At 58.0% G+C, this 22,573-nt stretch overlaps 1 protein-coding gene across 10 annotated transcripts in view; it reads left to right on the forward strand.

Moving 5' to 3' along the window:
* Positions 1–22,573, forward strand: part of ADGRB2 (adhesion G protein-coupled receptor B2) — a 36,939-nt gene that overhangs the window by 1,403 nt on the left and 12,963 nt on the right. For 6 of the 10 annotated variants that reach the window (XM_061389679.1, XM_061389690.1, XM_061389614.1 and 3 more), the window contains 10 exons: positions 5,626–6,451; positions 17,961–18,044; positions 18,301–18,465; positions 19,652–19,816; positions 20,416–20,580; positions 20,663–20,830; positions 20,905–21,006; positions 21,181–21,287; positions 22,061–22,255; positions 22,432–22,500. In XM_061389679.1, coding sequence (XP_061245663.1) covers positions 5,641–6,451; positions 17,961–18,044; positions 18,301–18,465; positions 19,652–19,816; positions 20,416–20,580; positions 20,663–20,830; positions 20,905–21,006; positions 21,181–21,287; positions 22,061–22,255; positions 22,432–22,500 — 2,031 coding nt within the window. In that variant the 5' untranslated portion in view covers positions 5,626–5,640. Of the gene's footprint in view, positions 1–5,625; positions 6,452–17,960; positions 18,045–18,300; positions 18,466–19,651; positions 19,817–20,415; positions 20,581–20,662; positions 20,831–20,904; positions 21,007–21,180; positions 21,288–22,060; positions 22,256–22,431; positions 22,501–22,573 lie in introns of those variants that run through there. The other 4 variants (XM_061389643.1, XM_061389662.1, XM_061389652.1 and 1 more) reach the window with 3 other exon arrangements.

Raw genomic sequence — 22,573 nt, forward strand, 5'->3', positions numbered from 1 at the left:
CATATGCTCTGGGGATGGGGTGTGGGGTGGGCAGGAGGGCTTATCCCAGGAGCCCTGTGAGCCCCCAGGTACAGACTAGCAGGACTGGCCCCTGGATTTGAGGTGGTCTGGTTGGGATTGTTTGGGCTTGGGCAGGTGTCCCCGGGGAGCCTCTGTCTCTCTACCCCATGGCAGGACCCACTAGGTGGGGGTGGGGGCAAAGGTGGGCTCTTGTCTTGGGCCTGAAGTAGTGGGGCAGTGGGGGGAATCCACTTGGCCTTGCCTGGGTCAGAAAGGGGACCTAGGGAGCATCTCTGGAGCTGCCACAGGGGTGAGGGTCAGTGTGGACCCTGCAGGGTGTGCCCTAGTTGGGGGGGGTGAGGCTTGAGGGAGGGTCTTCCCTGGACTAAGACTGACAGATTTCTCCCCTCTTCTTCCCTTGTCTGCCTTCCCCTCACCTTTTCTTCCCCCCTCCCCCATCACTCTTCAGGAGCTAGGTCCAGTCTGGGGTGGGTGTGTGTGGCAGGCATTTCTCTAACCCACAGTTAGGTCCCAGCTAGTCCCTGCCCTCTTCTCTCTCTCCCAACCTCCAGGAAATGGAGCTGAGTAAGTAGTTAGTAACTCAGCTTTTGGTTGGGTGACCTGGGTTCAAAACTGTGTGACCTGGGCAAGCTATATAACCTTTTTGAGTCTCAGTTGGTCCTCCATAAAATGGGTCAGTGATAACTGCCTCATATATCTAATGGTATCTAATGGTATTAGGTAGATGTGTATAGAGAGTCTAGCACCTAACAATGCTTGACAATGACAGGCATGTTAGGCTATTTCCTCTTCAAGGCCAAGGTCAAGCCCCTCTCCACTCCACACCACTCCTAATCCCATAGGAGAAAGGCAGGACAAGTTCTGTGACACTGTTCCAGCCTCCAGGATAATAAAGCCAGAAAACAGCTCCAGGGCCCATCATGATGGGTCCAGGGAGCCAGTGACCATTAGTCTCCCCTACTCCTTACCCATCCTTCAACATCCCTGCTAGACTCCTGTGTGATCAGAGGGGCATCGGTGAAAAGCCAAGGCCTCTGAAATACTGGCTCAAGTGCAGAGGCTGGGGAGGTGGAGGAACCCCAGCCAAGGTCCCCCAAGGTAGGCTGCCTCTTAGTGGGGGCCCACGTGGAGAATCAGTCCCAGAGGAGCAAATGGGGGCACAGAAGAGCCACTACCTCCCCCCCGCCCCCGAGGGAGGAGAGATTGAAATCAGGAACTTTCCAGGGCAGTTAGTGTTCCAGGTCAGAGTTAGGGGGCAACTTGGCTAGAGGGCCCCCAAGATCTGGAAGAGACCTGGCTTTGGCGGGCAATGGGGAGAGAGAAGGCTCGAACCCATGACGTTCTGCTGGGCCGGAAGCCCTCTGGGCAGCGTGGCTGGGTCTGGGGCCCACCGGGGAGTCCTAGACTCCCGCCTGCCCGGGCAACCCTGACATTGGGGAACAAAAGCTTTCGGTTCCTGTAGCAACGGCGGCTCCAGCTGCTGCAAAGTTCCGGGAGACGGGCGGAGGGCGGCTGAGTCACCGACCCCTCCCCCGCCGCCTGCATGGCACCGCCATCCCCCCGCCCGGGGGGCTAGGGGACCTCATCCTAGCGGTGTGCGGGAGGGCCCTGGAGCCCCCGCGTCCTCAGACACTCTGCCCGCCGAAGAGGGAGGGGCGGCACTGGGGAGGGTCGCCCCTCCCCTGGGTCTGGCCCGTCGGCTCTCGAGGCTGGTTGGAGGGTGTGTGCCCTTCCGGGTACCAGAGCTCCGCGAGAGGGGTCCTTGAAGACCCAGGCCCCGGCCGGGGCCGGGACGGGGAACCTCTAGGCGCTGCGTGGGGGTCGCCGCCCGCGTGTCGGCCTGGGCTCGGCCGCGCAGTGAGCGCCGGGGAGGCGGAGGGTGAGTGACGGGCTTGCGAATTGGAGCTGCCAGGTGGATAAACGCGACGGATGTGCGCGCGGACGCGCCCCCTCCCCCACCCGCCGCCCCTCCCCCTCCCGCGGCCCGGGGCAGCTGGCTCCCACCACCCAGAGCCCCTGCTTCCAGCCATCGGGAGGTTAGGGGTCGACCCCAGGGATCCCAGAGACCCAGCTCTTTGCCCTGAGGTGCCCCTCCCCGCCGCGCTACCCCCCATGCCCCCTCCCGCTCCAGTCTGGTCTTGGTCCTTCCAGCTGCTGGAAAAGCCTCGGATTCCCTCACTGGTGCAGAAGGGATGCCCAGGCCTGTGGGGTCAGGGAGGAAGCGAGCCTGAGTGTGCTTGGAGAGAGGGTGGGATTCTCACGTTTGAGGGCGGCAGAGGGGCACGCTGGTGAAGGGAGCCTGTGGCTGGAGGATGGGGTCCCTGAAACTGAGATGACTCCAACCAGCTCCTCACCCCTCTCAGCCCAGAGAGGTCTTGAGGGAGGTGGCCTTCAGATTATCCCCTCCGTCAGCCTCCGGACCCGGGAAGTTCTTCCTCAGAGCTGACCTTCATACCCCTCCTGTCCGCCTCTGTGCATGGAAGATTTGGTGGTCTTCCTGGACTTGCAGGTGGCAAAGCTACCTTAAGGTTTAACCCAAAGAGCCTTCAGAGGCAGCAACCCTACTCTCAGCAGGAAAGAGGAGAGACTGAGGTTCTGAGAAGGGGGATAAAGGGGAAAAGATGGTGTGAAGGGTCTCCCCCACAGACTGGCTCCAAGTTGGGAACCCCAGGGCAGGGATTGGGTCTCTGCTCCACAGAGGGAGAAACTGAGGCTCAGGGAGGCTACTCACAGCTGGTGACCATCTGAGCTGCCTGTGAGGCAGGGGTCCTTCTAGGTCCCTTCCCAGGGGAGGCAGTCTCTGACCCAGCTTAGAATTGGGCTCCTGGCCTTGTTTTGTGGGTAAGGAGTGATATCGAGAGGGACCCCTAAAAGGTCTTACGTCACTGCAGGAACAACAGGAGTGGTACACACCCAGGGTGAAATGCCAGAATTGATGTGAGGGGAGGTGTCTGAAGGAGACTGACTGGAGTAGGGGACTTGGGCAGGGTTTAGAGGTGGCTCAGTTCTGGAGAAGCCAGGCTGTGGCTCTGAAGGATAAGAGACTTAGTGCTTTTGGGCAAGTTGGAGCTTACGGAGTCTGCAGGAGCCTGGGAGTCTCAGGAGGTGGGACTGGAGGCCTGAGCCGCTGTTTCAGGAACACCAAGGAAGGAGCAGCAGGTCAGATCCTGCGTGCTACTTAGCTGTCATAGGCTGAGCTTCAAAGAACCAAACACCTGTGTGTGTGTTCACAGTAGAGAGTACATTTGCATCTCTATGCATGTGTATGAGTGTCTGGCTCTTGACAGCCTTGTACATGTGAGTGTGTACACCTCGTGTGCATTGAGTTCACTCATCTGGGGTTTACGCTGATTTCTGTGCATGTGTTATCTTTTCACATGCAGAATGCCTGGCTAGACATGTGTCTGTGCATCCACGCTTTTGTGTGCATGTCTGCAGGGCACAGGGGTATTGGTGAGTTTGTGCGTGGAGATTCCCTGATCTGCTCTCAGTGGGGGAGACAAGGCCAGTTATAATGAGCCCCCTCCTCCCCTCTACTGAACAGCAGCCATGGCCTGAATTTTGCAGCCTGCTTAAAAATAATTGGGGGCAGCGGGGGGATTGTATGTCACTCACCGTCAGCCGCTGGCTTTTGCCGGGGCCTGGTGCCGCAGCAGGCTGGCTGGGCTGGACGGTTGGTTTGGGGCAGGCATGATGTGGAGCGAGAAGGCCAGGGGCCTGGTCCCTTTTCTAGCTCTGGGGGCAGGGGGAGTAGAGGCACAGCCTATCCTGGCTTCTGCTGAGTAACTCCAGGGGGGTCTTTGGAGGAGGGTTGGGGCGGTTCCTCCCCAATCAATGCTCCTGCCTGGAACCTGCTTCCCCTCCCGTCTGTGGCCCAGGATGGGCAAGTGTGTGTCTGTGGTCGGGGCCTGGGGTCTGGCTCAGAGTGGCAGCACATGGGATCTGGGGCATTAAGGCATTCCCTGGAGGCTGCACAGGGTTTGGAGTTCTGGGGTTCTAATTCCTGTCCATAGTCCCCCACCCCCTCACCGCCTCTGGCCACTATTTAGACCCCTGAACAGCCACAGCTCCCTGGGGGAGCATCTGTGTCCTGGGACAACCTAGCCACACCCTGTGAGTTATCCTAGGTTTGTGTAGAGCTTGGGCCTGAAGCCTGAGTAGCAGGGAAGGGGACAGAGCAGGAGGCTATGGGTGGATGTAGGAGAAACTGGGCTGGGGCCTCAGTTCCTGGACTCCAGTCTCAGCCTGGCTTCTTTGGGGGTGATCTTGAGCACACTGCCTCACCTCTCGGAGCCTCATCTTTTCTCCTCTAATGTGGAACAACCAGACTCTAGGGGCCCATCCAGTTCTGTGAGCTATGCTTCGGGCATGCAGGAGGGAGGCAGTGTGGATCCCTTTTGGGGGCAGGGCTGGAAGTGGGTCTCAGGCAGCCCAGGCGCAGCTCTCTGCCATCCAGACAGCTAGGATGGAGGCCGTGGGCACACCTGCAGCGCCCCCACATCCCTTGTCCACAAGGGGGTGACTGCTTTGTGTGTCCGTCAACTCGGGTCCTAGTTACCCTCCAGTGCCCAGAGTCCATTCACAGCTGCTGGGAGCTCAGCTTAGTGCTTTGTGGGGAGGTGGAAATCAACGAACTCTGGTCTCGCCTCCTCGAGCTTCAAGGCTCATGAGATGAGTGAGCTAGCCCTAGGGAGACAGCAGGGGACAGTGGTCTCAACTGGGTGACTCAGACTTTCAGGAAAGGGCTGTGGCAGCTAAGAGCAGGGAGACAGCTCAGTGGCCTCCCTGGGCCAGGCCCTAGCAGGCCAGGAGCCAGGCCTTGGAGGATCACCCCTTGGAGGGGAAGAGGAATTAGAGGGGAACAATGTACCCATTTTGCAGATGCCTCTCCCCCTGGTTTCCAGCAGGAAGTCCACACAGCGGTAGTCATGACTTTTCATGCCTGCGATGCCCTCCCATGGGCACAGCTCAGGCGGTGCCCAGTCCCTGGCATAGGGGCGGTAACTCCTCCCCTTTCTCTCCCACTCAGTAAAGCAGAGTGAGTGAGAATGACATTGTTCCGAGAATAACCTTGATTTGCTCTGATTTATAAAAAAGCAAATCGTTGTCAAACATTGCTACTTTGACAATTACTGCGGGATTGTGTGTGACACGCCTCACAGCCGATCACGACACATTGCGACTCTGAGCAGCGCCGTGCTGGAGAATAATACAAGCTGGGTGGTGGGGCTAGGGCTGGGGCTGGATCTAAACATCAGCTGAGATGCTGGTGGTGGATGGGACTGATGGAGGAACGGTATAGTCATAGTCACAACTAATGTTTCTTAGGGACGTATGAGATTCCAGACCCTCTCCTGCATGCCTCTGTTTAAGAAGTCAGGGAACTGGGGCTCAGAGAGGTCAAGTCTGTTGGCTTAAGATCACACAGGTGGACCTGGGTGACTTAAGAGAAGTCAAGTCTGTTCTTAAGATCACACAGGTGGACCTGGGTGACTTAAAAGAACCTAGTCTTCGCCACGAGGCTACAACCTGCAGCGGGCCACAGGGGAGTCAGAGCCCATGCTGGCTGTGCTCGGGGCCACTGACCACTGTCTCTCTCCACAGGGCAAGGGACATAGGATGACCCCAGCCTGTCCCCTCTTACTATCTGTGATTCTGTCCCTGCGCCTGGCCGCCGCCTTCGACCCCGCCCCCAGCGCCTGCTCCGCCCTGGCCTCAGGCGTGCTTTACGGGGCCTTCTCACTGCAGGACCTCTTTCCTACCATCGCCTCGGGCTGCTCCTGGACCTTGGAGAACCCAGACCCTACCAAGTACTCCCTCTACCTGCGCTTCAACCGCCAGGAGCAGGTGTGTACCCACTTCGCCCCTCGCCTGCTGCCGCTGGACCACTACCTGGTCAACTTCACCTGCCTGCGGCCCAGCCCCGAGGAGGCAGAGGCCCAGGCGGGGTCGGAGCTGGGGCGGCCCGAGGAGGAGGAGAAGGAGGAGGAGGAAGCCGCGGGGTTGGAGCTCTGTGGTGGCTCTGGCCCCTTCACCTTCCTGCACTTCGACAAGAACTTCGTGCAGCTGTGCCTGTCGGCCGAGCCCTCCGAGGCCCCGCGCCTGCTGGCGCCCGCGGCCCTGGCCTTCCGCTTCGTCGAGGTCTTGCTCATCAACAACAACAACTCCAGCCAGTTCACCTGCGGGGTCCTCTGCCGCTGGAGTGAGGAGTGCAGCCGCGCGGCCGGCAGGGCCTGTGGCTTCGCCCAGCCGGGCTGCAGCTGCCCCGGTGAGGCGGGGGCCGGCCCCGCGGCCACCACCACGCCTCCTGGTCCGCCTGCTGCCCACACCCTGTCCAATGCCCTGGTGCCCGGGGGCCCCGCCCCACCTGCCGAGGCTGATTTGCACTCGGGGAGCAGCAATGATCTGTTCACCACGGAGATGAGATATGGTGAGTCTGAGCAGGGCCCAGGTGGGGCAGGGGTGTCTGGAGGACTGATGATGCCCGTCTCAGCAGATCCTGGGCTGTGCATGTGGTTGTTCACCAGTGTCCCCTCTGGGTTCTGCCGTATCCAAGTGTGGGAGTCACCAAAGTGGAGTGGGGTGGGGGTCAGACCTCCCTCTGGAAGAGTTTGCATTCTGGGTGGATGAATGGGGGCACAGATCAAGCAAAGGAACATGACAAACCCAGGGAGGGGAGACCCTAGCTGGGCAGTCAGGGAAGGCTTCCTGAAGGAAGTGATACAGGAGCAGAGATCAAAAGGACAAGCAGAAACAAGCCAAGCCAAAGCAGTGGTGAGGGCATTCCAGGCAGAGAGAGGAGCATGTACAAAGGCTCAAAGCTGGGAATGACCGCAGCAGGCCTTGGCACTGCAAGCCGACAAGGTTGCCTGGAGGCTGGAGTAGGCAGGGTGCAGGGACGTCTTCCTGCCCACACGGGTCAGTGAGTTTTGCTTGTGGCCCCAGGGTCAGGGCAGAGGAAGGAGCAGAAGAATGTGAAGAGGCCTAGCTTCTTTGAGGCTGCCTTGGAGGGCTGACCTGGCTCAGCTCCCAACATCCTCTGTCTTTCCCCTCTGGGCCCACGTCTTCTGGGACCAAGGCCACCAGTTGCTGGAGCTTCCTGCTGAGTGGGCAAAAGCTCTCCGAGCCCTTGAGTCCTGCCTGCTGCCCCTCCCACCCCAGCTCCCACAGCCATGGCCACCTTCTGCCGACCCTCCTTCCTGCAGCTTCAAGGCCCCGAAACCCTCAGCTGGGTCCTATGTGTCTGCTGAATGGGTCAGGGACTGGCCAGGGGCTCAGGACATGGGGATGGGAGGGAGGCAGATTTGGGATGTGGTTCCTAGCTCTGGTACTAACAGGGAGTTCCCCCACCCCCACCCCTTTCTGGGCCTCAGTTTCCCCATTTGGGGTAACATGTGCTGGCCAACCATCAGGAGGCTTCATGCATAGACTGAAGTCAGAAGGGACCTTCTGGATCAGGCTGAGAGCATTGACAGGGAAACAAGGGGTCTTGTGTGAGGGCTGCTGGGAGCACTGGAGTAGGACTGTTCAGTACCTGCTTTGGAGACAGAGCCCGGAAGTTGGGAGCCGTCTTTGTTACATTGAGTAGATACTGTTTTACTTACATCAGTGTTTTTGGCTGTAAAATGGGAGATAGCCCTGGTTTAATTAGAGATGGTTTATCATGACAATGGCCTCTCCCAGGGCTCTGGGGGAGCCACTTCTCAGTCTCCCCCGTGAGACTTCTGGCATCATGCCCATCCATGGCATGCCCATCCAATGCCCAGTGGCCTTGCTCTGGCCTCTCCCCTAGGCCACCTTGGCCTCTCACAGCGGTCGATGAAGCCATCGGAGTGACAGCCAGTCCGTGGGCAGGCTACGGGCCCTGGAGGCTGGCTTGGGATTTAGTGCCTGCAGGAAGAAATTGAATTTCGCTTCTTTGTCGAACATCAGCGGAGAGCGCCAGGCGTATATCAGGAGGTTTATGGCTCCTCCTGCCTGGCCGCCACTGCCTGTCACTATGTGGGGGCTCCCTCATTGTACTCGGCAGAGGGCAGGTTCTTTCGTCTGGCTTTCCCTGTGGTCCATAGGCCCAGTGGTCCGCAGTGGATGGAGAGAGGCTCTGCCCTCCTGGGCAGGCACCATCCGGGCAGGCTGCCATGTGGAGCACAGAGCCAGAAGCAGCCAGCTGGGCTTGGCTGAAGCCGGAAGCAGGAGTTGGTTGGTAGCTGGGCTGTCTTTAGGGGTCAGAGGGGGCCGGTGACGGGAAGGGCACCATTGTTCCCACCATTCTCTGAGCCTCTGCAGGGTCCTCTGGGACTGAGGATGGGTGGAGATTGGATGCTGGTTGTCTCTGGGCATGAAGCCTGGTATCTTCTCTGAGTAGGCAACCCTGGGCTTCCAGCTCATGCCCCTTGCTCTGCTTGGCGTGTTGCCAGGCTGCTCCATGGGATGGTCTGCAGGCAGGGCTCTCGTAAGGAGTTGTATGGGGGAGGGGTGGTGATGTGGCATCGGCTCTAAGTGGACTCACAGGGCACACTGGTGCCCAGAGCTGGGCTGGCACAGCCCCTTCCTCTCCCTTGGTAGGCAAGATATTGTTCCTCTTCACCACCTCTTCCCTTGGGCTTACCCTCTCTGGGTCAAGAGATGATGGGCACTTGATTCAGTTTGTTCCATGGGGCGGGGGGCATCTGAGTTGCCCCGTGGCAACATCAGGACCCGGAGCACTCTGTGCCCAGTGGCGGCATCACCTCGGCCAAACCCTTGGCTTCCCCTCTGTGTTTCCCCTCACCTCCTCCCCACTGGGCCAGGAGGGCACTTGGACCAGCTGCAGGAGAACTGGCTGGCACACACAGGACTGCTGGCTTGAGGACAAGATCGGTGGGATGGTGGTGAACGATGGTGGTGAACAGAAAGCGTGAGATCCCCGTCCCAGCCCCTCTGCCAGGCACCGGGGTAAGGCAAGCAGTGCTCATTTTCTCTGGGGCCTCCCGGGTAGTTTCAACGCAAGGCCGAGCAGGGTGGAGCTGGGTTGGTACTGGGAGAGTGATGAGGCTGGGAGTGGCATGGCTGGGCCCGCCTCAGAACCGAGTGCATTTGACAAGAGGGTACAGATGCCTGTTAATTTCACGCAAACTGCCTTTGATAGATCTCTTGTTATTTTTGGTGAGTTGAGCCATAAATTTGTGCCATCTTGCTGCCGCAATCTGTTGGGTGGGGGGGGAGAGGAAGAAAGGGAAGGCAGGCAGGAAGGAGCTCCGCGGAGGACGGGCACGGAGGCTGGCTGAGGCCAGGGCTGGAAGACAGTGGGTAGAGGTGGTACCTGCTGCAGAGCCCAGCTTCCGGGAGCCGGGTGTCAACCTGCAATTCCTGCCCTCTGATCCTCAACTTGAGTTGTGGCTGCTCCAGGAGACATCTGAGAGGAAGTGTCCTTGCACCCCCTTCCCTCCTGTGCCACACTCCCTGCCTCCCTCCAAGGGCACTGTCCCACCCTTGGCCGGATGCTACGGGCAGACCGTTCCTATCATCCGGGCTCCATTCCAGAGGCATGGCCACCAGGTGAGCCTGAAGTCCCCTGAGTGTTGGGCCTGGGGTGGGCAAGAATGGGTTCAGATCCTGCTCTGCCACTGCTGCTGGGTGACTTGGACAAGGCATGCCCCACTGGAGCCTCAGGACCCCCAGTTCTCTGTGTGTGTCCTTTCCCTGATTCAGCCCCAGTTATGGCCTAGACTCCTCAGCCTGGCATTCCAGCCCCACCCCTGATCCAGCTGCCACCCGCTTTCTCTCTAGTTCTCTCACCCTTTCAACCCAGGCTCCTACTGGCCCTGGAACCCTCTGCTTTCTGGCTTCTCTGCCTTTGCTTGGGCTGTTTCCCTCACCTGGAATGCCCTTTACCCTGGGTTATCCTTTGCCCCATCCTTCCAAGCACAGCTCAAGCCCTGTCTCCTCCAGGAAGCTGCCCCTCACCTGCCTAACCCAGTCCTAGATTGGCTTTCTTCTTCACAGTCAGGCTCTGCTGTCTTCCTTTGACAAACCTGGTCTAGTGTCAGGAAGAGGGGCCCTATCTGCCTTTTGGGGTGCAGACATGGAGGAGTCAGGGCCTCTCTCAGAGAGGGTAGGGAGGAGGCCTAGCACACGTGGTACATTTCCTGGAAAATCCTTCCAGCCAGATCTCTGCTGCTAGAAATCTGTGTGCTCCCTCGTAGGATGGGGAGTGGGACTCAGGCCCCCCACCCCCGCCCCAGACATCTCAGAGGGGACCGAGCCCCAGCCCATCCATCACACACATCTTTGAGTCTTCATCAGTATGGAGTTTGTGCCAGGCCTTGGAGTGGCTCTGAGTGAATGAGATCCAAGGTAGACTGGACACACCTGCCCTCTGGTGGGGGAGAGTGACCACTAGTTCAGTGGTGGTCCAGGCCACCGGCTGACATTGCCAAGCCTTAGGTTCAACCCCTGACACCACCACTGACTAGCTGTGTGATCACGGGCATGTTTCCCCATCCCTGTATCATCACCTATAAACTGGGGAGAGTGGCGCTATTTTAAAGAGTGAAAGTGAAGTGAAGTCGCTCAGTCGTGTCCGACTCTTTGCGACCCCACGGACTGACTACAGCCTACCAGGCTCCTCCGTCCATGGGATTTTCCAGGCAAGGATACTGGAGTAGGTTGCCATTTTCTTCTCCAGGGGATCTTCCCGACCCAGGGATTGAACCCGGGTCTCCCGCATTGTAGGCAGACACTTTACCGTCTGAGCTACCAGGGGATTAAGCAAGAGAATGTGGGTTAATGCTTAGCACAGTGCCTGGCGCATGGTAAACCCCTGATAAATAGGCGTGTGTTGTCAGAACTTAGTGCAATAGGTATAAATATAGGTGCTGGATGTCAAGGGAGGAGGAAGAGGGAGAATTAAACCACAAAGGGGTGGGAGGGCTGTCTAAAGAAGGTGATTCTGAGTTGGGTTTTGAGGAGTGAATAGGAATTCACTGGCCTGTGAATTTTTTTCTTTAAATCAAATGGCTTTTTAAATTTAATATAGTAAAAGTGGAAAAGAAGTATCACTTATCTGAAATAAGAGATAACCAAAGAAAATAAGAGATTCTAGCTTGACACTCATCCTTTCTCTTGATTTGTTAGAAAAAGAAACCATCAGATACTGGGGATGGTGGTAATGTCTCAGAGTGCACAGATACCTTCTTTCTCATACATTTGGAAGGATTAAAAGTGACATGGGTCATATAATTTATCATCTAAACCAGGACATTTTCGAGGTTATAAATGGGGGGAGGGGTACGGTCACTTCCATCAGGGCGGCAGGCCCAAACTGGACTCTCCCCAGCAGATTGGCAAATCATCACTCTGCAGGAAGGAGGCCTGGAAAGGGGCCCAGTGTTATTTCGTGGCACGTTTATGCGCCTCCCCAAGTCATTGCCCCGTGCAAGGGGAAGGGCTTTCAAGGTAAAGGAAGCTGCCCTTGCTGGGGCATGGTGTGTGAACATACAGGGAACCGGGGGCTATAGTAGACCAGCCCTTACTAGATGGTAGCCCCAGTGGTGGGAGATGGGGGCCGAGGCTCTGACTGCTGCCCCCAAACACTGGGACCTCATCCTGTTGGTGGAGGGCCTTAAGGAAGTGAGAAGTTAGGCAGCGTGGGGGAAGAGGGATGAGTCAGACGTAGTCCCTGCTCTCGGGGAGCTCCTGGCCACGTGGGGGATGTGGCGGAGACCCAGCTAGCTCTGTCGGGAGGTTGGGCAGGTAGGCCAACAGCCTGGGGAGGAAGTCGTTGGAGGGGAAACTGGGATTCTGGTGGGGTGTATGTACCCAGTTGCATTGTACTGCAGAGGTAAAGCCTGGAATTTATAAGAGCCACCTTCCTCTGACCTGGCCTTTCCCCCACACCCCCCAACCCCAGATCCTGATACACTGCTGAGATGGGGAGCCATGGAGGGGCATGATAGAACTGTGTTTCAGGGGGTCAGTTGGTGCCTTCTTGGGGCTCTAAGGCCAGTCTCAGGGAGGATGTAGAGAGCCCTGGGAAGGGAGGACTGCTTTGTAGATTACACTGCTGTCTCCCTGTGGAAGAGATGATTATCGTGGTTATTTTTAACACGTTCATGACAAAGGAGGCTGAGGGGGCTGCACTGTGTAGTTTGGGGGGCAGGGTCTGTGGAGCATGGAGTAGCAGGTGTGTGTAGTCCTTCTCAGATGGCAGAGCACCTGTGCTTACCCCGCCTGCCAGTACTTGGGGTGAAACTAGAGTGGCCCTGTGTGGCTGGGGTGGAGGAGCCCTCAGGAATATCTGGTGCTTGCTGGATGCCTGTCCTGTGTCTGGCAGTTCAGAGCTGGGCCATTTGTGCAAGAAGGTTGAGGGAGATTGAGATCCTCCATTAGGGCCCAGGAGAGAGAGGAGCCCAGGATACTCACAGATACAGCTGGGGAGAAGGGACCTACACGCCCAAACCTCTGTGTAGTCAGTCTAGGGAGGCTTCCTGGAGGAGGTGGCATTTGGAATCTAGAAACTTTTGACAGATTGAGGTAGAGGAAGGGCATTCCGAGAGGTAGGAACACCATTAACAGATGAGTGGAGGGAGGAACACATTTGCATGTTCAAGGGATACCAAGAAGGGGGTGGCAGCTCCTTTTCATTAAGAGCTTATTATGCTCCAGGTGGCCCATACCTCTCATCATTTAATTCTCACAATGAATTAGGAAGTGTCATCTCTATGTTCAGTTGGAAATTCAGAGAAGTGAGGCGACTTGCCCAAGGGCACACAGCAAGACTAGGCATGCTTGGGAATCAGACCTGCATCTGTCTGGCTCCCAAATCTGTGTCCTTCCCACTGGCCCACTTGGCCTCAGAGTGAGTTTGGCTGCCTGGAGGGAGGGGAAAGCAGGCCCTGACAGGTCAGCAGGGCAGAGCATGCCAGGCTCAGAGGTTTGTGGTGGCTGTAGCAGTGCGAGGCACTGAAGTTTCCTCAGCAGGGGAGTGTGTGGCTGGGCTTCCAGAGGACTGCTTTGGAGGCCACAGAGGAGACTCAGAATTGATGCTTTTGATCTCTGGTGTTGGAGAAGACTCTTGAGAGTCCCTTGGACTGCGAGGAGATCCAACCAGGCCATCCTAAAGGGGATCAGTCCTGAATATTCATTGGAAAGACTGATGCTGAAGCTGAAACTCCAATACTTTGGCCACCTGATGCCAAGAACTGACTCATTGGAAAAGACCCTGATGCTGGGAAAGATTGAAGGCAGAAGGAGAAAGTGATGACAGAGGATGAGATGGTTGGATGGCATCACCGACTCAATGGACATGAGTTTGAGCAAGCTCCAGGAGTTGGTGATGGACAGGGAGGCCTGGTGTGCTGCAGTCCATGGGGTCACAAAGAGTCGAACATGACTGAGCAACTGAACTGAACTGAACGGAGGAGACTCAGGCTCGCCTGGGGGACGGATGGGTCGATGAGCAAAGGAATGATTAGGAAGAGGTGTAGGAAAAACGAGAACGGAGGCAGTGGTGGGGTGAGGGAGTGAATGGGGTCCCATGGGAATTAGGAAAGGTGTCTCTGGGGAGGCCTGAGTTGAGCTGTATTTTGTCAGAGCCAGCCCAGTTCAGTGGAACGTGGCCGTGGGATGAGGCAGGCCAGAGTTCGAATCCCACACGGGCCTCTGCAGAATGAGACCTTGGAGCCTCATTAGTATCTCATTAGTAAAATGGGCAAACCCGCCCTAATGAGGATTAAATGAGCTGGTGCAGAGCACAGTGACTGGCACATAGCAGTAGTGGGGGAATTACCTACTGCGAGTTATTCAAAACCAAACAGGACAGTGAAGAGATTGTTCAGGATTGAGCTGGGAGGCGGGTCCCAGGTGGCAGTCGGGTGGGAAAGCTGATCAGTTGTAGGGCGAGGCACCCTAGCCCCTGGTCCAGTCAGCTCATGGCACTCACAGTTTGGGGGTGCTCACACCCCTCCCTGGACTGCTCTGTGTCCTCTTGGCCCCGGGTCCTCTCACACCCTGCCCTACCCTGGGCCCGGAGCCAGCTGGGACCTGCACGTGGCATATGTATAATAAACGTGTGTTTCAGTGGCTGACACCCCTGGTCTTATCTGCCTTCTTTCCTGGCAGGGAGAACTGGCTTTCTTCAGAGGGGGCTGCGGTAGGGATGGGGAGGGGAGGGCAGTCAGTGCAGGCCCCGCTCTGTGGCCTTAGGCTTGTCACTTACCCTCTCTGGCCCAACCCAGGAGGCTAGAAGAGGGGCTCAAGAGCTGGACCTGGGACATGTTCTGATTTTCAAATGGGGTGGATTCTAGAACCACCGACACCACCTCTGGTTATATGGTGAAGCTGGCCAGCAAATGGGTGGTAAGTGGTTAGTAGAGGACGCAGGCGCCACAGGAAGCAGTGTGAGCCCCTGACAAGTAAGGCAGGCTGGTCTATCACATGGCTACATTTGATGGGCTTAGTGGATGCCAGGTCAGGGATGAGAGGGGTGCCATGCGCAACAGTAATGGCCAAGGCGCTAAAAATAAGCTGGATGAGAGGACTCTCAGCTGGGTTCACAACCGGTCAAATGGCATTTCCAGAATATTTATTAACAAATGGATGTCAGGCTTGGGGGTGGTCTTGGTGGTGGGCTGCAGGGCAGAGTTGATACTCAAGATGGATGAGAGGACTCTCAGCTGGGTTCACAACTGGTCAAATGGCATTTCCAGAATAATTATTAACAAATGGATGTCAGGCTGGGGGGTGGTCTTGGTGGTGGGCTGCAGGGAAGAGCTGATACTCAAGATTACAAATGACCATTTCCAATGACCCCCATGGGGTGGGAGGATCTAGGAGCAGTGTGTCCATTGGTGTTTCCTGCTGTTTCTCTGGGCTGGATTCTGTGCTCCTGTTCACTGGTGGTCAGGGAGATGACTCACCCAGCCTTCCTTCAAAGGACTCATGGGTCGGGGGAAATTCAGTTACCAGATGGAATCATCTGTGATGACAGCTCATGTATAAGATGGGGCAGCCAACTCTGCTAGGGGAGCGAGGAATATGACTTCAAAAACAGGAGGTCATTTGAGCTGGGTTTTGAAGGTCAAGTAGGAGTTTTCCAGTTGAAGAAGATGGGAAACAAACAGGTTTGAGAGGACATGATGATCTTATTTTGGACATATTGAGTTTGGGGCCCCCCCGTCAGGGGACCTGTTCAGGAGGCAGGAAGCTATACAGGAGTGACGCACAGAAGGCTTCACTCTGTCTTCGGGGAGACAGTGATGTGGGAGCAGCCATCTTGAGGGGGTTATTGAAGCCTGGGGGAGCAGGGAAACAGGACAAAGTATGGACTCCTGATGTGGGAAGCAGCAGGAAGACCAACCCGGTCAAGGAGGCAGGGCAGGGTGAGGAAAAAGCCGGATGAGTCGGGGAGGGAGTGTTTCCCAGCTGGAGAGTCTGCGGGGCCAAATGTTGCCGAGGAGTCACGTGAGATGAGGCCTGCAAAGTGTCCATAGGATTTAGCAACAAGGAGGGCGCTGATGACTCTGTCAAGAACAGTTTCAGCAGAAGGATGTGGTCCAAAGTCAGATTGCAGCAGATTTAAGGTGACATTTGAGGCAGGATGCGCGTGGCAGGTGAGAAACTGGAGTGCCAGTTGCAGATCACTCACTGATGGTGATAAGAAGCTGAGGGCAGTAGCCAGAGAAGGCTGGAGGGTCAAAGGAGGGCTGCCCTCAGAACGGAAGGGGCATAGGTCTGCTCCCTGGCTGCCACGAGGAGAATGCTGACGAGATGCTGATGAGAGAGAAGGCAGGCGGGAGGAATGAGAGGCAGCACGGGGATGGGGGCTGGCCTCTGAGAGGACAAGGACTGCAGGAAAGTTGGGAGTTGGAGGGGGATGGTAAGAAGTCAGGATGTGCGTGTGTTGGTTGGGGGGCTTCCATGTCAAAGTTTCTGCAGTTTCTCATAAAGCAGCTTGTTGCAGAGAGGGAGTAGGCGGAGGTGGGCTTGAGGAGAGAGGTCGAGGTCTGGCACAGCTGCCGAGGTGGGGGACAGGGGAGGCAGGGAGCCCCGCATGCCCAGTGGATGTGCGGCCCTGAATCTGTCGTGGTGCCAGTTGGCACAACTGTGGATTTCTTCAGCAGCCTGGGGGTGGGCGTGGAGAAGGCGGTTTGTCACAGGCTCCAGGGCCTGGGAATGGCTGAGCGGGTGTGGTGGAAGGGCTGGATGAGGGGATTCAAGAACTTGCCAGACATGGCTCCAGCATCTTCACGGTGGCCTCGACAGAGACAGGACCCAAAGCGAGGCCAGGAGGGATGGCAGATGCTGTTCAAAGGGAGGAGGCCCAGGGGCCTGAGGGGTTGGTGAGGGGAGATGGTGAAAATAAGCCAGATAGTAGTGCCTTCTGAGGATTCTCCACGTCCAAGCAGGGTGCTGAGGGCTTCATGGCCTCCGGTCGGGAAGTCCTCAATTCAGCCCTCGAGGTAGGGGGTATACTGAATATTGTTCTCCAGAAGTCAAAAAACAAGATCAGAGAGCCAAAGACACTTGCCCAAGGTCATGCAGCTGGTCAGTGTCCACACCCAAGGTAGGACCAGAGTTGCCTGACTCTGAAGCTGTCCTGGGGACAGAGGGCCCACAGGTTTCTGAGATGGTGGAGAAGTTTGAAGGATGAGGCAGATCAGTTGCTAGGCCTGGTGGCTGAATCGGAGGGAAGGGTCCAGGAGTGGATGAGACCAGAGGCTGGGCTGAGTGGCAGCTGAGGGCTCCTTGGACCTGCAGGTTTGCTCAGAGTGGCCACTTTCATACCTGGTCAGGAAGAGCTTTCTCTTAGGCTTGGCGGCAGAGGGCAGGAAGAGTATACAAACTTCGTGAATTCCTTCCAACATGGAGTGCCTGTGCTGTGCTGACCTGGTGTTCAGAAATAGGAGAGGGCCTGGGGGTGGGGGAGAGGAGTACCTTCTAGTTTGGGGACGGCGTGGGCTGAGCCCTGTCCCAGAATTATGTTTGGGTCCCACCTGCCCCAGCAGCCTCTACATGGGCTGGGTCTTTCTCCCCTGTATTCATGTCTGCCGCATGCCCGCTACCCAGCCTGAGGGAGGGGGCCTGATGAGCTCATGTCTGAGCAGGAGGGCCTGGCTTTGGAGAAAGGGAGCTCCCAGCCTCTCCTCCAGGGTTGGCGGTGCTTCCCAGGCCTAGACCAGACACATAAATCAGGGCAACCCAGAGCCCAGTGAGGCGGGGCCGGAGAGCAGCCGCAGACCCCAGAGCGCCCGCTGCTCTCTGGCCACAGAGCCATGGGGCATCGGGTCTGCTGGATGGAGGCACCTGCCCTAGGCCCTTAGGTCTTGGAGGAGCAGCATTCTGACCTGTGTCTCCAGGTCACAGTCCAGTGCTGCTTGGGCCCCAGGCCCAGCCCCTGACTTGGCAGGAATCATGTCCCACAGGCAGGACTGAGGGGTGGTCATGGCTGCTCACCTTGGCTGTTTGTCTGCCTTCGGGTCAGCCCTTCAGGTCAGGGGCAAGAGGCTGGACTTCCAGCTTACCAAGCTGTGTCATCTTGGATGAGACACTTCCCTTCTCTCCGGTCCTCAGTTTTCTCATCTTTAAACTGCGGCGATGGTCGCTACATCCCAGGCGAGGAGGGTTTAAGGAGATAGGTAAGGACAGCACTTGGCAGAGAAGCCTCCCAGAGTTCATTAATATGAGCGGCCACTCCCCTGCAGTCTCCCCTAGTCTGGCTGAGGCAAGAGGCAGATAGTTGTGAGGCTATGCGTGAACCCGGTGTGGCCTTCTGAGCCTCAGCTTCCTTATCTGTAAAATGGTGGTGGTGGTGGGGCAGGGGGCAGGACGTGATGCTCTCTCAGCATTGCCTGCAGCTGGTGCCAGACCCTCCAGCTGAGGGCAAGCAGACCCGCTCTGTGCCACTCTGGCAGGACGGAGCTGGCCTCTGCTGAGCCCCTGCCACCACCTCCGTGTTCCAGGTGAGGAGCCGGAAGAGGAACCGAAGGTGAAAACCCAGTGGCCAAGGTCTGCAGATGAGCCTGGGCTGTACATGGCACAGACAGGTAACTCGGGCCCGCCTCCCTTCCTCTGTGGCGGGGGCCCGACTGTGTGGCGTCTGGTGGCATGTCTGCTTGGTGTGTGCCCGTCTGTGTCTGTGTCCTGGCGCTCAAGTCGTGTCTGTCTGCCATGTGACGCCTGTTGGGGCAGGGCGGGGTCGCCTCTTGAAGAGCCTGTCGCTCCGGGGTCAGGGTAAGAGGATTCCTAGGAGACAGTGCTTGGGAGATACCCCCTGCCGCCGACGCTGTCCCTCTCTCGTAGGCGACCCGGCAGCTGAGGAGTGGTCCCCGTGGAGCGTGTGTTCCCTGACGTGTGGGCAGGGCCTGCAGGTGCGGACCCGCTCCTGCGTGTCCTCCCCCTATGGGACCCTGTGCAGCGGGCCCCTGCGGGAGACCCGGCCCTGCAACAATTCAGCCACCTGCCCAGGTATGCCCATCCTCCCCGCCTGGTCTGCCTGCAGGGTCAGGTCCTGCCTGGGACTTGGGCAAGTTCATCTTCCAAAGATGGTTGGTTCCCTCCTCCTTTCATTCAGCAAAGTTGACTGTCTGCCCCTGCCAGCCCACCACCATCCGTGCCCAGCCCCCACCCAGGGCATTGGGGACACAGATGAATCAGACCAGGGCCTGCAGTAGCGGGCTTGGTTCTGGGCACGTCACTCCCCTGATACCTGCATCCTGGTAATCAAGGCGTGTCTTGTTCCCCTTACTGTCCTCCCTGTTCCCTGTGCTCTGGCCACACTGGCACCTCTTGCACTTTTCCCACCTCCCTGCACTGGCTTATTCTCGTCCTATCCCCTCCACCTCCCCCTGGGCTATTAAAATTCAGCCTGTCCTTCAAGATCTGGGAGAAATGCCACTTTAAAAAATAAAAAGAAAAAGAAACTTTCTCTGACCATCCCCTCCCTCCTCTGACTGCCTGTCCTACTCCCCAGGGAGTCCCCTCTAGACCCTGAAGCCTTCCTTGGTTCAGCATGGAGTTGTTGGGAATGCGCATGCGCCTGAGGGGCCTGGCGGCTTTAGCGGGTCCTGCCCCTTGTGCCTGAGGGAGTGAAGTGGTGCCTAGGCCAGATGGACTCTTGGCTGGGAACTTAGAGTAGGGCTACCCGGGGGAAGGGGGTGTTGGCAACTGGGGGTGTGCAGGAGCTTGCAAAGGGCTGGGGCAAAGCTGTGTTCTGATGTGAGCTCTTTGTGTCAGTGTCCATGTGGAGGGTCATGTCTATTTGTGTGTCCACGTGCTTGGGATCGGGAGGGGCATTCTCTTGCCCCTGCCAGCCTTGTTGGATTCTCGCTCTGGGTCTGGTGTGGGGAGGGGTAGGGATGGGGTAAGGCGGGGTAGATCTTGAGCCCTTTCCTGGGCTTTCCTGTGCCCCCTGGCTCCCCTCCTGGGTTGATTCTAGTCTCCCAGGTCGGGTGTCCACAGGCAGTGTGGCCTGTGTGAGTCGGGACTAGAAGTCTGTGTCTTCTACAATCACCCTCCAAGGGCAGTGTCCTGAGGCCCAGGACAGAGCCAATGAGGAGCCGGGGCAGAGCCGCCGGAGCTCCTGATTGGTGGGCGGATGGCAGTGGGCGGGGCCAAGGTGCCGCCCAGCCACCGGCCACATGCTTCCTTGCAGTGCACGGCGTGTGGGAGGAGTGGGGGTCCTGGAGCCTGTGCTCCCGCAGCTGCGGGCGGGGGTCCCGGAGCCGGATGCGGACCTGCGTGCCCCCCCAGCACGGCGGCAAGGCCTGCGAGGGTCCCGAGCTGCAGACTAAGCTCTGCAGTATGGCCGCCTGCCCGGGTCAGTAGCACCCGTGGGCTTCCAGGCGGGCATTGCCCAGCCAGGGTGGGGGGTCGGGAAAGGGGAGGAAGTCAGGTCCAGTACCCTGCCCCTGGGGGACCCCAGGAACTTTGACCAAGCATGGGGAGACTGGCAAAGTCTACCTGCCAGTGTGGAAAGTGACCTGGCCCAGCACGTACTTGGAGTTGGCACCCAGAGACCCCCCATCCAAGGGGGCTGCTTGCCCGTGCCCCTTCCCCTGAGCTACGCCTTGTTGTTCACAGCAGTTTGGAGCTCATGGCCAGCTGGACTCTGAGAGGACCCAAAGCTGGGCTTATATGTGGGCAAAGATCAGAAGGTGGCCCAGGGCCCATTTCCCTAGCCAGAAGAGAGTGTGCGTGCCTCAGTGCCGAGTGGAGAGGGTCCTGTGTTCCTGGAGCTGGTGGCAGGCAGGCCCAGGCCCAGGCACCACCAGCTCCCTCTAGCCCCCCTTCATCCACCCCTCTCCAGTGGGTCTGGCCTCGTTCAAATCTGAATGCCATCTCCCTGCAGGGCTTTATCCCAACCCATCCCCACACCCCTTGCTCAACAGCCCCCCCTGCTTGTGTCTCCCCATGCAGTGGAAGGCCAGTGGCTAGAATGGGGTCCCTGGGGCCCATGTTCCACGTCTTGTGCCAACGGGACCCAGCAGCGCAGCCGGAAGTGCAGCGTGGCAGGCCCAGCCTGGGCCACGTGTGCCGGGGCCCTCACTGACACCCGGGAGTGCGGCAACCTTGAGTGCCCGGGTGAGTGTGCAGTGCAGAGGCAGCAGGTGGCGGCCCTGGACCAGGGGGCACCTGGGGCCACTCACGCCCCCCGTCTCTGCAGCCACAGATGGCAAGTGGGGGCCATGGAATGCGTGGAGCCTGTGTTCCAAGACATGTGACACAGGCTGGCAGCGCCGTTTCCGCATGTGCCAGGCCACAGGCGCTCAGGGCTACCCCTGCGAGGGCACTGGCGAGGAGGTGAAGCCCTGCAGCGAGAAGAGGTGTCCAGGTATTGCCCACCGGACCCTGGGGCTTGGGGGGAAAGTGCCTGGGCCTGGCTGAGCCCTGCCGCTGTACCCACAGCCTTCCATGAGATGTGCAGGGACGAGTACGTGATGCTGATGACATGGAAGAAGGCGGCTGCTGGCGAGATCATCTACAACAAGTGCCCCCCCAATGCCTCAGGTCAGGGGCAGGTGGCTCTCCCTGCAGGCCCCCCACTCCCCCTCCGCTGACATCCCCCATCCCTGCTATTCCCTTCCAAGCCTCCGGCCTCTGTGAGCCTCCATCCTGAGGTGTGGAATGAAGTGGGTGAGAGCTGAGCCCTCACATCCAGCCCTCTGTCCTGTCCCCCTGCAGGGTCTGCCAGCCGCCGCTGTCTGCTCAGTGCCCAGGGTGTGGCCTACTGGGGGCTGCCCAGCTTTGCCCGCTGCATCTCCCACGAGTACCGCTACCTGTATCTGTCAGTGAGTGCACCCTGCTGGGCTGGGGCGACATAGGGTCTATCCCAGGCTCTGGTGGGAGGTGGAGGGAGCTTGATTCTTGCTCATGCCCATGTGCCTTGGGCTATAGATGCGTGCCCACTTCTGCCCAGCTCTGCCTGTCCTTGTCTGGCAAACTCCTATTCATCCCTCAATACCGGACTCTCTTCCCTTAGCCCTAGTGCCTATGTGTCTGCACCTACAGCCCCCCTGAGCTTCTCCCTCATTAGGTGTTGCGAGCTCATCACAGTGTCTGTGTCCTGTGAGTCTGTGAGCTCCTTGAGGACAGGAACAAAGTTGAAATTATTTTTATGTCCCCAGTGCCCAACCCAGGGCTCCCCATGGGGTAAAAATGGTGTTCGCGAACATGGCCTGTGTGTACTTGTCTGACTGGAACTGGTATTGTGTTTGTGCTTGGAACTTGTGTTTAAGAAGGGAGAGAGCACAGCGCACTTCAGCATGGGTGGACTCCTTTCCACTGGGGAGGTCCCTGGACTGTGTTTATCATCTTTTATATGTGCATCTGAGCTCCTTCCTTCTCTTGCTACTTCTATTTCAGTCTTTTTTTAAGTGTCTTTAGGGATACTCTCTCTCTGTATGTCTCTTCCTTAGATTCTCTCTCCCCGCAGTTCCTTTGAGCATCTCTATCTGACCTTCTCCCTCTGGATGCGCATGGTGGCTGAACTGGAGCGGGACGGGCCAGGGGCTGGTCCCGGCTCTTGACGCTTCTGTTACAGTGGTCCCCCTGTCACCTGCAGCTTCGGGAGCACCTGGCCAAGGGGCAGCGCATGCTGGCGGGCGAGGGCATGTCTCAGGTGGTGCGCAGCCTGCAGGAGCTCCTGGCCCGGCGCACTTACTACAGCGGGGACCTGCTTTTCTCCGTGGACATTCTGAGGAACGTCACCGACACCTTCAAGAGAGCCACCTACGTGCCCTCGGCTGATGACGTGCAGGTATCACTGCTCTGTCAAGAGGAAGGGGGGCTGAAGGTTCAGAAGCCCTCTTTTGGAAGTGGGGGAGGCCAAGCCCCTGTAGCTGAGTCTGCAGGGGGTGTGGCAGGTGTGGCTGTGGCGGGGAAGCTACTGTCCCTGGGGTGGTGACCTCCTGACCCCCACTGCTGTCTCCCCAGCGCTTCTTCCAGGTGGTGAGCTTCATGGTAGATGCAGAGAACAAGGACAAGTGGGATGACGCTCAGCAGGTGAGGGGCTGGGCTACCAGGCTTCTTCCCCCGTGGCTCACTCCCACCTCGGCCCCTTACACCCTTTCTGTCC

This window comes from Bos javanicus, chromosome 2, assembly GCF_032452875.1.
Source record: "Bos javanicus breed banteng chromosome 2, ARS-OSU_banteng_1.0, whole genome shotgun sequence".
NCBI lineage: Eukaryota > Metazoa > Chordata > Mammalia > Artiodactyla > Bovidae > Bos > Bos javanicus.